Genomic DNA, 12,645 nt, shown 5'->3' with positions numbered 1-12,645 from the left:
AATAACTAAATTTAAATATATTATTTATTTTATTTATTTAGAATAATAACTAAATTTATTATAACTATAGTAAAATTAAGGGGTTATTACACTTGTTACTTATAAAAATTAGGAGGTTGTATAAAGGGAATGAAATTATTTGAAAAAATTACTAATTTAATAACATTCACATCAAATTAGTTTATAACTTTAGCTTAAATGACATAGTCTTTTCATGCTCAATTAAGAGGTTGTCGAGTCTCCTATTTTTGATAAAAAAAAAAAAAAACTTTGTATCCTGCTTATTAATTATTACCTCAATAAAATAATTGGAGGTTAAGTAAAATTTAAGAGAGGGCAATTAGGTCCACCGGTTCTTGGGTCCGCAGCTGCACGGAATATCTCCAAAAGGAGCAGAGGCAGCCCCACGGCGGTGACTGTCTAAGGCGGTTTCTTTCTCCGGCGACTCAACCACAAATAAATTTTCTGTAACTGTCATTTTACGAACTCTACACTCAACTATATCTGTGAGTTACTCCATTCTATTCGTGTATTTTTTCTTTGCTCGAAACAGTCTTTGTTGGTAAAATCTTTTACTACTTCACATCGCTGCAGTTTTTTATTCCCCGTAGCTTTTACGATGTTCAGTATTTGATCTGAATGGGTAGCTATTGAATAACTTCCCTTTATTTGTTGCTGAATTGCTTTTCTATTCTAAGTGGGTAATCAAAGTTTTTTACTTTTGGGTTACTATAAACATTAAAAATTTTAGGATGCTTTCGGTTTGTGTTTTTTTTTTTTTTCAATATTTTCTGTTTTTTGGATTGCATGAAGGAATTTCACTTTTCTGTTTTCACTTTTTCTTCACAAGATTCAGAAAATAGAAAACACACGAAATAAAAACAGCAAATAAAAGAGAAATAGGCAAATACACACCTAGTTTTTCACATTTCGCCCCCATAATTTTAGCAAAAAGCATTTTCTGGTAAAATTTCTTGTTATAAAGTATTTACCATAATAATATTGGTTGTTTCACAAAGTTTAACCATTGAGCTTGTTATTAATTTCTGGTAGGGTTCTTGCAACTTAATGCCGATTTTGGCTAGTTTTATAGTAAACTTGAGATATTTTCTCAATTGTTATTAAGGTCTAGTTTTTATTATATGGAATTTGTTTTATGTAGAGGGAGTTTAATTTATTATTATTTATTACTTACTATTATTATTTTTCATGTATATATTGCCATATCCCTATTTCAAATTTTACAAATTTTCTTAGTTTGTAGCTGTATGCATGCAACATAAGCCAAAACACTTGTACATAAATAATTTGTTTGTTGTTTTTGTGATTTTCTAGCAAACTGCAGAAGATGAGAAATGAGTGAACCAAAACAAAACAATAAATTTATAATTGCCACAACACCACCTATTACTTTTGACTAAGAAGCAAGAAACCAACCAAGTCTTTAACCTTTCCTAACAAGCTTTTATTGCAATGGCATCATCATCATCATCATCATATATTGTGGCCACTTTATCACCTAATAACTCTCTACTTTTCTCACAAACCAGACTCACTGGTGCTAACTGGGTTCATTTTCCATCAACTAGTAGGAGGAGAGTAGGTAGGGTAAGAGCAGAGACTGAAAGTATGGCTACTGTCACAGAGAAACTTGGCATCAAGGTTGAGAGGAACCCTCCTGAGACAAAACTCACTGAACTTGGTGTCAAGCAATGGCCTAAGTAAGCATAATATCTATATCTATATCTTTAGTTTTATGTTGATTTGAATCAGTTCTTTTTCCACATATCTCCATGACTCCATAGTCCATGCAACTGTTGTTATGGACTTGTGGTTTGGTGGATGAATCTTGTTCTGTACTATGACTGTGAACATTAATCTTATGGGGAAGACAATTTTGTGTGGTTCTATATTTAAGGAACCAAGCTAGAGTATAAGATCCATGGACCATGTTGCTGTGTCAATTTTTTGTGATTATTAGGTTCCGTGCAGTCTGCCCTTGCGTCTTCAATTCAAATAAGACACATCACTGTCATTGAATTTTGTGATGGTTAAGTTTGATAGAGTGATGGAATTGATGGTTACAATTTTATTTCAGTGTATCTGAAATTATTTGCTTCTTGGTCTTGGATTTCCTCATATGAAGCTAATTTATAAAATCATTCCCTTTTTTTTTTTCGCCATGCCAGACACACCTTGAAACTTCGATATATAGTTGGCAAGTAGCTGTCTTTCTTATTACCTTTCTCATTCTCAAGTCTTCACTATGAATATTTTGTATTGAATTTTAGCCCTTGTTACAAATGCATATCTCTGGCTATTTGTCTCACATTTTGATGATAAACAAACAGATGGGGTTGCCCTCCAAGCAAATTCCCATGGACATATGAAGCCAAAGAGACTTGCTATCTTTTGGAAGGGAAGGTGAAGGTTACACCAAGTGGGGCAGATGAGTCAGTTGAGATTGGCGCCGGTGACTTGGTTGTGTTTCCAGAAGGGATGAGTTGCACTTGGGATGTGTCTGTTGGTGTAGACAAGCACTACAAATTTGAGTAAATCTGCTGTAGTGATCTATAAGTAGCATCACTCTCTTAATATCCTTGTATTTGGAGATGTTTAGTTCTTAGCATATTAGTGTTGAGATGTTAGTTCTTAATATCACTCTCATGTTAGTGTTAAAGAAAAAATGAATAAATCTTATGTGATGAATAAAGATCATGACTTTCTGGAAAGTTTGGACATGGCAAGATTTTGAAGTGGTTATTAGGTTTTGTGGCTCCAGTTTCTTTGTGATTTCATGACCAAATGCTCAAAACTTGGACAGGTTATTGAGCTTCAAAGATTGTTATTATTTCACATTGATGTCAAGCATGATCATGTTTAAATTGCAAGTAAATACTTTCTGGAGCAAGGCAGGTACCCGTGGAATGGGTGTGTCTTCTTTATGTTATTCAAAGAGACATGTTAGAAAAAAAATTTCTCAACCATTCATGCTTCGAATTTGCTTCTACAATAACAAAATTGAGATACGGGATTTACAAATATTCTGTATTTATTTTATGCCTTCTTGTGGCTGAACAGAATAACGAATCTCATGAAAAAATCATGAAACTTGTCCATTCGGCTTTGCTTTATTTCCCGTTTGTAAACCCAGAAATGGTATTCATGATTTCATTAACAAATATAAGCAAAGAAAGAAAAAAAAATTCCCAAAAGTGGGAAAATAAAGAGAAATGAATCATTGTTGTGATGATAAGGGCCAATGGGCCTGTTTGTATACCAAGCCACTGGGCTGGATTTTACGAAGAATCTTTGAAGAAAAATTAGAAAAGAACGGAAACCAATTTTTTTTTTTTCAAAAAATTGATCATACCACTATTTACTAATGTGTGTGATATTATTATTTTTTTTAAGATCCTAAAAGAAATATTAGTCATATGATAAGTGATGGGAATGTTCAGAAATATTTTTCCCTTGTTACGTGTTTTAGATATTGATCAATGTTTTATTTTCTTGCATATTTGAATTTCAGGATATATGGATCTAAATGAAATAAGATTGATGTTAAGATACATCATATATATAGGGACACCTGACCTCAACTATAGCAAGGAATAGTGGCTCTACAAAAATGTTATTTATATATTAAAATTAATCGCCAAAATCAATCACTATGTATTTGTGTATAAATACATATGTTATTTAGTTTATTTTTAATGTATATTTTATATTTCAACATATATTTTATATTAGTGGCTGATTTTGGTAGCTAATTAAAGTGTATATGTAGCATAGTCGGCGAGTCTAATATAAAAAAGTATTGTAAAATAAATAAATAAATAAAAAAGAGAGGTAGATATAAGCAATCTCGCTAAGTAACTAAGAGAGTGTCTAGCCAACTCCTGCCAACTCTCTAATGGGCTGGATTTTAAAGTTCAACAAAAAATCATTCTCCATCTACCTAGCATTTACCTTAATTTTCAAAATTTACCATTTCACCCTACTACGTTTTACTACAATGGCTTATCACCCTCCCACCTCAATCCCATCGGTGAGCATCCCCCACCCGGCGCATCCCCCAACGGCAGCACACCACCCTCCCAATATCTTGTAAACAATATTAATTAGAATTGTTTAAAAAATTGGCTGGTTTGAGTTGTCTACTTATACTTTTTCTATAGAGACAAACATATTTTATATTTGTCTTTCATATATTATTTCACAAGAATAGCATGGATTTTACTTTTTAAAATTCTAATATTTAGTTAAGTTATGAAGTTTTTTTTTTGGATTCAAGTTCTCACCAAATTATAGATAAACATATTCAAAGCAAGATCTTGCATATCATGAATGCTTGGTCAGTCTCCAACTCAAAGTTCTATATGAACTTCAAAGCAACCCTCATATAGTTTCTTGCTTACTCAAACCAAGATAGATCATCTAGAATTTTCTCAAGGCAGGACTCGTTGTTAGAAATGTGCTTGTTGGAGTTAAAAATTAAATATATTCCCCTTGTTTTCAAAATGCAACTTGGACAGTTTTAACAAATGTCTTCATCAAAATAGCATCTCTTTGAGTTGTAGACATTTAGCACCAAGTATGTCCAACATACTTTTGTTAAAATAAAGAAACCATTTATGTAATATGATAACATATAATATAATTGATTCAATGACAAAAAGAAAATGAAATCAAAATAGCAAAAACATTTACCGCCAAGTATTTGACCAACATACTAAGAAACGTATCTTCATGTAAATGCAAGAAGAGGAGAGTGGCGAGAGCAAGTGGCTGCTGTGTACTGTTGCAAGCAGCGAGGTTTTGGAGAGTGCAGCTTCATCTCCTGTTGCTTCTTCGTGATGTGAAACGATGAAGAATAGGTTTTTATGTTAAGTGGGGCAAAATTGGAATAAATGAAATAGGATGAGGACACACTTGGAGAGAAAGTTTCACAACAAGTTCTGCCCTTACAGTCCCTCACAATATGGAAATGCAAAAAATATAAGTTGTATATGACATAAGTTGTATATTGAAACATAAGTTTTTGTTTCTACAACCTTGGTGTTTTGTGACATAAAAATTAGCATTTCCTACAGAAACGGGTTGAGTATGAACCTATAAAATTTCAAGCTACCATTTGTCATTTGTTACATGATGAGTGAGTTTGTGTGGTGATTTCTGTTGTCCCCTTTCAAAAGCAATTATTCTCGGATCAAGCTTGTGTTCTTTTCTTACTCTTTTATGTATGTTATCTGAGAGCTCCTAGAAAAATGGCTAAACATACTCACATTGGCATAGAAATAGTTATTATTTTAACTTCAATTTAATGGTCAAACCTAATTAATTCCTTGTACTTTAGTCCTACCAATATAATAGAATAATAATTATTCAGTCAGGATCAATATTTAGGAATTCAAACTCCTTAAAAATTCTTATATTTGTTTAATTATGGTAGAAGCTGGTCACCAAAAAAAAAATTATGGTAGAAGCTTATAATTTATTAATATAAACATTTTTTAGAGTTTCAACCGTTTCTTTTGGCTAATAACAATGCTTAGTGAATGAATGTACATAAAGCATCATATTAGTATCGTGAAAAAGTTTTGAATATATTAATAACTCCATAGATTGCAATTCTTTTGAGGTTTCAAGAACAACAGCAAGAAAAACAATACGAAAAAGATGGCAGGCTCAAATGATCCATTAGTGATAACATTCGGCGAGATGCTCATCGATTTTGTTCCGGACACAGCCGGAGTCTCCTTGGCTGAGTCTCGTGCCTTCATCAAAGCCCCCGGAGGTGCCCCTGCCAATGTTGCTTGTGCCATTTCCAAACTTGGTGGTAACTCTGCCTTCGTTGGCAAGGTACTCAATTAATCTCTTCTTAATTTATTTCAAGGATCATTGACTATACAAGCAATTAATCAGCAGCTAAATCCGCAAATATGCTTGAAATTGCTGACAAATTACCAGCAAAACACCTCTAGATATTTTACTTGTGAATTTTTTTGTAACAAAAATCCACCATTAATAATTGCCCCCACTCGGAGGAAAAATTATTTGCTGATCTTACTGCGAATTTAGAATTTCAAGTTTTGAAAATTCACAACAAATAATCAATATTTCTATATAGATTGAGGAATTTGCATTACAACCTAATCCAACAAAAAATATATGTGCACATCAAAAATCAACCACCAAATCAGCCATTATATATTTGTGAATAAATACATGTATTATTAACCTCATTTTCAGTGTGTATTTTATATTTCAACATGTATCCTATATAGATAGCTGACTATACATGTAGCACAGTTGCTAGTCGAATTAAAAGTCACATTTTCTTTGCCATGTAGACTCAAAACTGCAATAACGTGACAGGTGGGAGATGATGAATTTGGAAAGATGCTAGTTGACATATTGAATCAAAATGGGGTGAACACAGATGGTGTGTGCTTTGATAGGGAAGCAAGAACTGCATTGGCATTTGTGACACTGAGAAAGGATGGAGAGAGGGAATTCATGTTCTACAGGAATCCCAGTGCTGATATGATGCTGAAGGAGTCTGAGTTGAACATTGGTTTGATCAAGAAGGCTAAGATATTTCATTATGGATCCATTAGCCTCATATCAGAGCCTTGCAGATCAGCACACTTGGCAGCCATGAAAGCTGCTAGAGAAGCCGGTGCTTTGCTTTCTTATGATCCAAATGTGAGGCTCCCTTTGTGGCCTTCTCCTGATACTGCTAGGTCTGGAATCAAGAGCATTTGGTTTGATGCTGATTTCATCAAGGTACTAATTTTTTTTTTTAATCTATTCTTGAATTGTAGGACGGCCTCTACCACACTATAAATATATAACACCCAAATTCTTTTTTCTTTTTCACCATTAAATTGAGTTATATGTCTATAAATGAGAACTTGGACTGGGATTCTTGAAAATTTGTTGAAATCTTGGGTCAAGGGAATGAGGAAACCGAATCTGCAACAAAAATATTAGAGGACATAACATAATAGCACTCTTTTAAAGTTTTAGCCATGTATCACATACAATTTCTTTTATGCTTAATCCATTCCTTCAATCTAACTGTGGTGTGTAAAATGAGTTACTGACAAATTTTCTGTATTATACAATAAAAAACACTTGACCTGTTTACACTCACACAATCAAAAGTCTTATACTAATGATATTTCATAGAATGATATTGTTTATTATTTCTTCTATGTATAAAAAATGTATTGAGATTAAAAAGATAGAAGTTATGAATTTTATGAATGGATTCTTATTCTCTGTTTTACCAATCTGATGTCCTATTTATATTAATGAAGAGAAATATCTCTTTAACGAGATACAACTGTTTAATAGGATATAACTCTTGAGTGAGTTACAAACTCACAAGAGATACAACTTTTCAAATATGACTTTTCATATATTTTAAAAATATTTCTCACAAACACTTTATTTTTAGGTTTTCAAATACTGTCTCTTCAAATTTTCAGGCAAACGAGGATCTTGTATTATTATTCTTCAGTTAAGTTATAGAATATTTGTTGTTCATGGAAATTTGAAAATGAGATGATGCATATTCTCAAACTTTGAGCTCTAAGTTAAAATGAAAACGAAAGGGCAGTCCAATACACTCCCAAAATAATATATATAAATCGTATCTAATATTATTGAGTGGTTTATTACAAGAATGAGAGGAGCAAATCCTAGCCCGTATAATCCACTATGGGTGGTCAAGATTAAAAATGATTAAAAGGTCGCATGATGACTTAAAAAACCATATAGTTTTATGTTCTAATTAATTGATGATGGTCTAAATAGGTTAGTGATGATGAAGTTAACTTTCTTACACAAGGAGATGCTGAGAAGGAAGAAGTTGTTATGTCCCTCTGGCATGACAAACTGAAGTTGCTTCTTGTCACTGATGGAGAGAAGGGTTGCAGATATTTCACCAAGGTACTATGCATCCTTGTTCTAAAAAAGAAATCTGAATTAATTAGAAAATGAAAAAAAAAAGGCATTTAATTTTCTAATTGAATTAAGACATTACTTTTGATCAAAACTACACATATTTGGACATGTATTGTTTGACTGCAGAAATTTAAAGGAAGGGTAACAGGGTTCTCAGTTAAGCCAGTTGATACAACTGGTGCTGGTGATTCTTTTGTTGGTTCTTTTCTCGCATCTGTGGCCCGGGACTCTTCCATATTTGATGTAATCTCTCTCTCTCTCTCTCTCTCTCTCTCTCTCACACACACACACACACCCCATAAATAATTATGGTAATACTAGGGAGACAATAACCTTGTCTACATCTTTCTCTCTATAGAAGGAGCAAAATTTGAGAGAGGCTTTGACATTTTCCAATGCTTGTGGAGCAATATGTACAACACAGAAGGGAGCAATTCCAGCACTTCCGACCCGCTCAGAAGCTGAGAAATTTATCTCTGGCAATAAAGGCAATTAGACAAGGCTTTAACAATTTTGTATTGCATAATGGTCTCACCATTCGTTCTCATTTTATCTTCCCATCTTATAAGCTATTGATGGTACAGTGAGACAAGTGATTAGGTATACTGATTAATCTAAGACATGAGTGTTTGAAGTATATTGTTAGACTTAAATTTTACAGTTTAATTTTGATGTATGACAATGTATTTTACTCTATCGAAAATTCAATCAAATTCATGATTAGATGACATTTTAAACAATAGATTTGAAATTTAGTTACTTTTAATAATGTGAGAATACAGAATTGGATATCTGGATAAAACTCTTGTATTGTCGTGCATAAAAATTAAATTCTAAATTTTATAAAAAAAATTGAGATTAAAATATATAATCATGCTAATTTCAAGTGATTTTATATCCTCTAAATAACTGATAATCATAACCATCCCTTGATCTTTCATTATCACTTAGTACATTTTCTAATACAATTCATATATCTAAGACAATTTGTATTCAACAACATTAATTCATTCACAGTAAAAAATGACAATAACAAAAGCAACGAATGGAGTGATTTTGGAATTAAGTAATAATATATCATGCTAACGAAACATTGCTAACAATATGAATGATGATATTCAGTTTATGGATGACGATATCGCAAGTCAACTTTTTTTAATTGTTTGCATACAAAAATGACTGTCTACTATAATAAATTGATATTATTAAAAGTTAAAACATGTATAATACAAAAGAATGAATCTATAAATATGAAACTAATTAAATTTTTTACCAACATGACTTGCCGTGTTACTGGATTTGAGATCACACTCAAATTTACTATAATATGAATATATGATCATTCCCCCCTCCCCAACACCAATCATTGACGAGAAAAAAAAAAAAAGGATTGCAAGACAATACTGAACTCTATTGTAAGGGGTTCATTACCCATTTATTAGGAATAATATTATTCTTAGGTACTTAAAAAATGCCAATTAAAATTGCACAATGCCAGGTTTTTATTTAAATGAACAATAAAACCCTTAAACTTTTGTATTAAGTGCTGCCTAAACTAGCAATGCTACATCTTTCATTTCTTTCTGTTTCCTTCCTATCCAATGTAGCTATGCTGTTATACAAGGGATAATTACAGCAACTTATGAATATACTTTTTACAAACAACAATAACAATGACATTATACATCTTGATTATTATGGTATGAAGTATAGACATAAACATTACATGCTCATTGCTCTTGATGTGATCTCTTGTTCCCCATCTTGCATGTCAGATTCAGCTACATCACCCTTAACCTACAATTCATGTGGCAAAAAGTGTCGGAACAACCTTAGCACATTCTTATAGTGCTGCAAATGGAAAGAAACAACTCCTCTGAAATGATGCATTCACAAGGGCTTGTTACATGGATGAGTAACAACTAAAGCCCTGTGCTACTAGTTGGGTCAGTTACATGGATCAAACAACACTAAAGCACCCAAAATCGTGTGTTTAAACTGTTTCTAAAGTCTACACCAAAGGATACATATAACGTTTTTTGCCAGAATGAGCTATAATATCATACCTTTGAGTCCTCCATCTTAGCAAGGTACCGCTCCAAAGCACCTTCGCCGCGGAGAATTTTTCCTCCGCAACCGACGGCATTTACCGATCCTACTGATTCCTCATCGACAACAACTGCATCAATCTGTTCGTTTCCTGTCTTGACATCTGGAATCTGTTACATACAAGCATTCAATGTATCAGTAGAAAAAAATAGACGGATAATCTCAGATCTTCAAAGATGGTCATATATATTTAAAGATATATATTGTTAGACATTTTCATACCTCATACATGGCTTCAGTTAAAATGTTTTCCAGTAGGGCTCTTAAACCCCTGGCGCCAGTATTTTTTGCCATTGCTTTCTTGGCGATCAATCTCATAGCTTTCTCTGTGAAGTGTAGTTTTACCTGAAGAGAAGGTTTATACAAGTATAAAATCTTTTATGAATTATGGCACAGAAAAAATTTTGAACATTCCAAACAAGTAGTTCTGACAAGGTTCGACCAAAAAAATACCAACACCAAATGTTGACAAGATCATAAAATCTAAAGCACGCACCATGTGTCGGCAGAGGAATTAAGTCAGGTTTAATGTTTAGTAGAAAAAGTAACGGGAAGACGATAAATTGAGAAAGCTAAATCAAGATCAGAAGATTAAAGGAAGAAAAAGCTTGAAGATATATAGGGAAACAAGCATTTACTTTAGATGACCACAGGTGTCTTGAAAAGGATGAGGGGAAGCTTAACTCTACAAGAATTTGAAACAAAATATAATATTAAGTCCGAGTCATTATTAGACAAGCCAGTAGTATAGAATAGAAAACACATCAATTGATCATTTCAACCAATTTAAAGTTTCATTTGTATCTGCAAATGCCCATTATTTAGTTGCTTGGAAGACAATGATAACATAGGCTTGGTTTTTCATGCCACAGAGATACACAAGCATGTGAGACAGAGAGAGACAGAGAGAGACAGAGAGAGAGAGACAGAGAGAGAATAGAGAAAACTGCTTACATTATTCATGCTAAATAATTTCTTGTACTGCTTAGAGAGTGCATTTTTCGGTTCTGAGAGGACCTGCAGAACCAACAAAATTTCAAAGGTCATATGATTAGATGTATGAGCAGAATCTAGAATTGAATCTCTTTCCTAAATTAGGCAGGTTTTCAACTATATATATTCCCAATGGGATCAAACTCTTCTAAAGTGAGAAAGTTGGTAAAGTGAAAAAGTGATGGCCTAATCACCCTTGAATTAAGGTAATGGGACTCACACATGATAGAAATTACAAATTTAATGGTGATTAATCCCCTTAATTTGTCACTTTACAATTTTCCTCACTTTAGAGAATCTTTTTCCTTCCCAATGCTATTATTGTAGGACCCTTGTACCACTACGCAAATTTCTGTCCTTGTGCTTGCACATGTCATACACCACATAGTATTAAATCCCACAAACAACAAAACAAAGCCGTATCCCACTAGGTGGAATCGGCTACATGGATCAAACGATGCCATTGCGCTCAAAAATAGAAATTCGGTAGCTTTGGTGGTGACAAAATCAAATGATCAGCATTCACCACAGCACACGACAAGCAGAATTAGTCCTTGGAGCGCTAGACTACTTAAAAAAAACAGGAAAAGCTACAATAAAATTGAAAGAAATATATGCAATGAATACCTGCATAAGCTGTTCTTCAGTTAAAGCTGACAAGCTAATTAAAATCGGAAATCGTCCAATAAACTCTGGTATGAGACCATATGCAATAAGATCAGCACTTTCCACCTGAAATTACTAATGCAACTTTTAGATGCATTTGGAAGGTTGTCGGCCACAATAATTTCATTCTTTAATGTAATTTTCTGATTCTCAATTGCTGAGAAGTGTGGGAAGTATACTGAATCATAATAGTTTAAGTGCATGATCTGTTAACTTTTATCTGCATGAGTGTTTATCTATTATCTAGTTTTCTAGGAAGGGGAACAAGTTTTCCGAGTCAGGTAATTAGAGTAAATTCTCACCGACTCAAGTAAAGATGATGCTATGGCTGCATTTGTTAGTTGACCAGTCCTCATATTGGCACGAACTGGTGCTCCAAAACCAATGGAAGAATCATGTCGTCTGTTTATTTACAAATTATTTGAATTCAATTAAAATGATGAGAGAACCAAAGCATATGTAAAAAATCTGAACAGAGAATCTTACTAGGCAGGAATAAAAAGATATTTACCTCTCTGAAATTGTTTTTTCAAGATCAATGAAGGCACCCCCACATATAAAAAGAATATTCTTTGTGTCGATCTGCATATCATAAAAATGATAGCACAATTATTTAAAAATCTAGGGACTTTCTGGAATTATACTCATACTGCAGTAGATGATGGAAGCTGACCCACATTAACAAAATATTAACAACTACTTGCTAAGTGGATAAAAAGTTAAAGAAACTATTTCTGATATCTATCCTACATTTCCTCCATAATTATCCTTCAACCATCAGTAATCACTTATGTGTTTACATTCATTAGTGTTCATCACACAATAAGACGGTTGTATTGTACTTGTGTTTTCGATTGCTTTTTATAGGAGTGAAAAATATTTAATAATCAAAATAATAAC

At 33.0% G+C, this 12,645-nt stretch overlaps 3 protein-coding genes and 1 long non-coding RNA gene across 11 annotated transcripts in view; 2 read left to right on the top strand and 2 right to left on the bottom strand.

Moving 5' to 3' along the window:
• Positions 299-2,911, top strand: LOC107617604. Of its 7 annotated transcripts, none has more exons than XM_016319404.2 (3): positions 299-506; positions 1,551-1,721; positions 2,352-2,856. In XM_016319404.2, the coding sequence occupies exons 2-3, from the start codon at positions 1,630-1,632 to the stop codon at positions 2,554-2,556; spliced, it is 297 nt and encodes a 98-aa protein (XP_016174890.1). In that variant the 5' UTR covers positions 299-506; positions 1,551-1,629; the 3' UTR covers positions 2,557-2,856. The 7 variants fall into 7 exon arrangements, with proteins under 7 accessions (XP_016174890.1, XP_020966379.1, XP_020966377.1 ...); XM_021110720.1 differs by having other exon boundaries at positions 303-425; positions 1,590-1,721; positions 2,352-2,911; XM_021110718.1 differs by having other exon boundaries at positions 304-425; positions 2,352-2,911.
• On the top strand, positions 5,617-9,634 carry LOC107615758 (probable fructokinase-5). Its single transcript, XM_016317793.2, has 5 exons — positions 5,617-5,865; positions 6,382-6,792; positions 7,828-7,962; positions 8,104-8,220; positions 8,336-9,634. The coding sequence occupies exons 1-5, from the start codon at positions 5,683-5,685 to the stop codon at positions 8,471-8,473; spliced, it is 984 nt and encodes a 327-aa protein (XP_016173279.1). The 5' UTR covers positions 5,617-5,682; the 3' UTR covers positions 8,474-9,634.
• LOC110267291 lies at positions 6,771-8,285 on the bottom strand. Of its 2 annotated transcripts, none has more exons than XR_002354714.1 (3): positions 8,151-8,285; positions 7,857-7,980; positions 6,771-6,981 (listed from the first exon to the last, which is right to left on the bottom strand). It is a non-coding gene; the product is annotated as an uncharacterized LOC110267291 (long non-coding RNA). The 2 variants fall into 2 exon arrangements; XR_002354715.1 differs by having other exon boundaries at positions 8,057-8,175.
• Positions 9,453-12,645, bottom strand: part of LOC107617603 (CLP protease regulatory subunit CLPX1, mitochondrial) — a gene marked incomplete in the record, with an annotated part of 6,409 nt that continues 3,216 nt past the window's right edge. The window contains 7 exon segments of the mRNA XM_016319402.2: positions 9,453-9,774; positions 10,044-10,196; positions 10,309-10,431; positions 11,041-11,103; positions 11,707-11,811; positions 12,048-12,147; positions 12,257-12,327. Coding sequence (XP_016174888.1) covers positions 9,700-9,774; positions 10,044-10,196; positions 10,309-10,431; positions 11,041-11,103; positions 11,707-11,811; positions 12,048-12,147; positions 12,257-12,327 — 690 coding nt within the window.

Source organism: Arachis ipaensis, chromosome B09, assembly GCF_000816755.2.
Source record: "Arachis ipaensis cultivar K30076 chromosome B09, Araip1.1, whole genome shotgun sequence".
Classification (NCBI taxonomy): domain Eukaryota; kingdom Viridiplantae; phylum Streptophyta; class Magnoliopsida; order Fabales; family Fabaceae; genus Arachis; species Arachis ipaensis.
This window is presented reverse-complemented; position numbering and strand designations above follow the sequence as displayed.

Coding starts and splice junctions, on each gene's coding strand:
- LOC107617604 (XM_016319403.2), top strand. CDS start 1,474: ATGGCATCATCATCATCATCATCATATATTGTGGCCACTTTATCACCT. Junction 1,722..2,351: donor GGTGTCAAGCAATGGCCTAA/GTAAGCATAATA, acceptor ATAAACAAACAG/ATGGGGTTGCCCTCCAAGCA.
- LOC107615758 (XM_016317793.2), top strand. CDS start 5,683: ATGGCAGGCTCAAATGATCCATTAGTGATAACATTCGGCGAGATGCTC. Junction 6,793..7,827: donor TTGATGCTGATTTCATCAAG/GTACTAATTTTT, acceptor TGGTCTAAATAG/GTTAGTGATGATGAAGTTAA. Junction 8,221..8,335: donor GGGACTCTTCCATATTTGAT/GTAATCTCTCTC, acceptor TTCTCTCTATAG/AAGGAGCAAAATTTGAGAGA.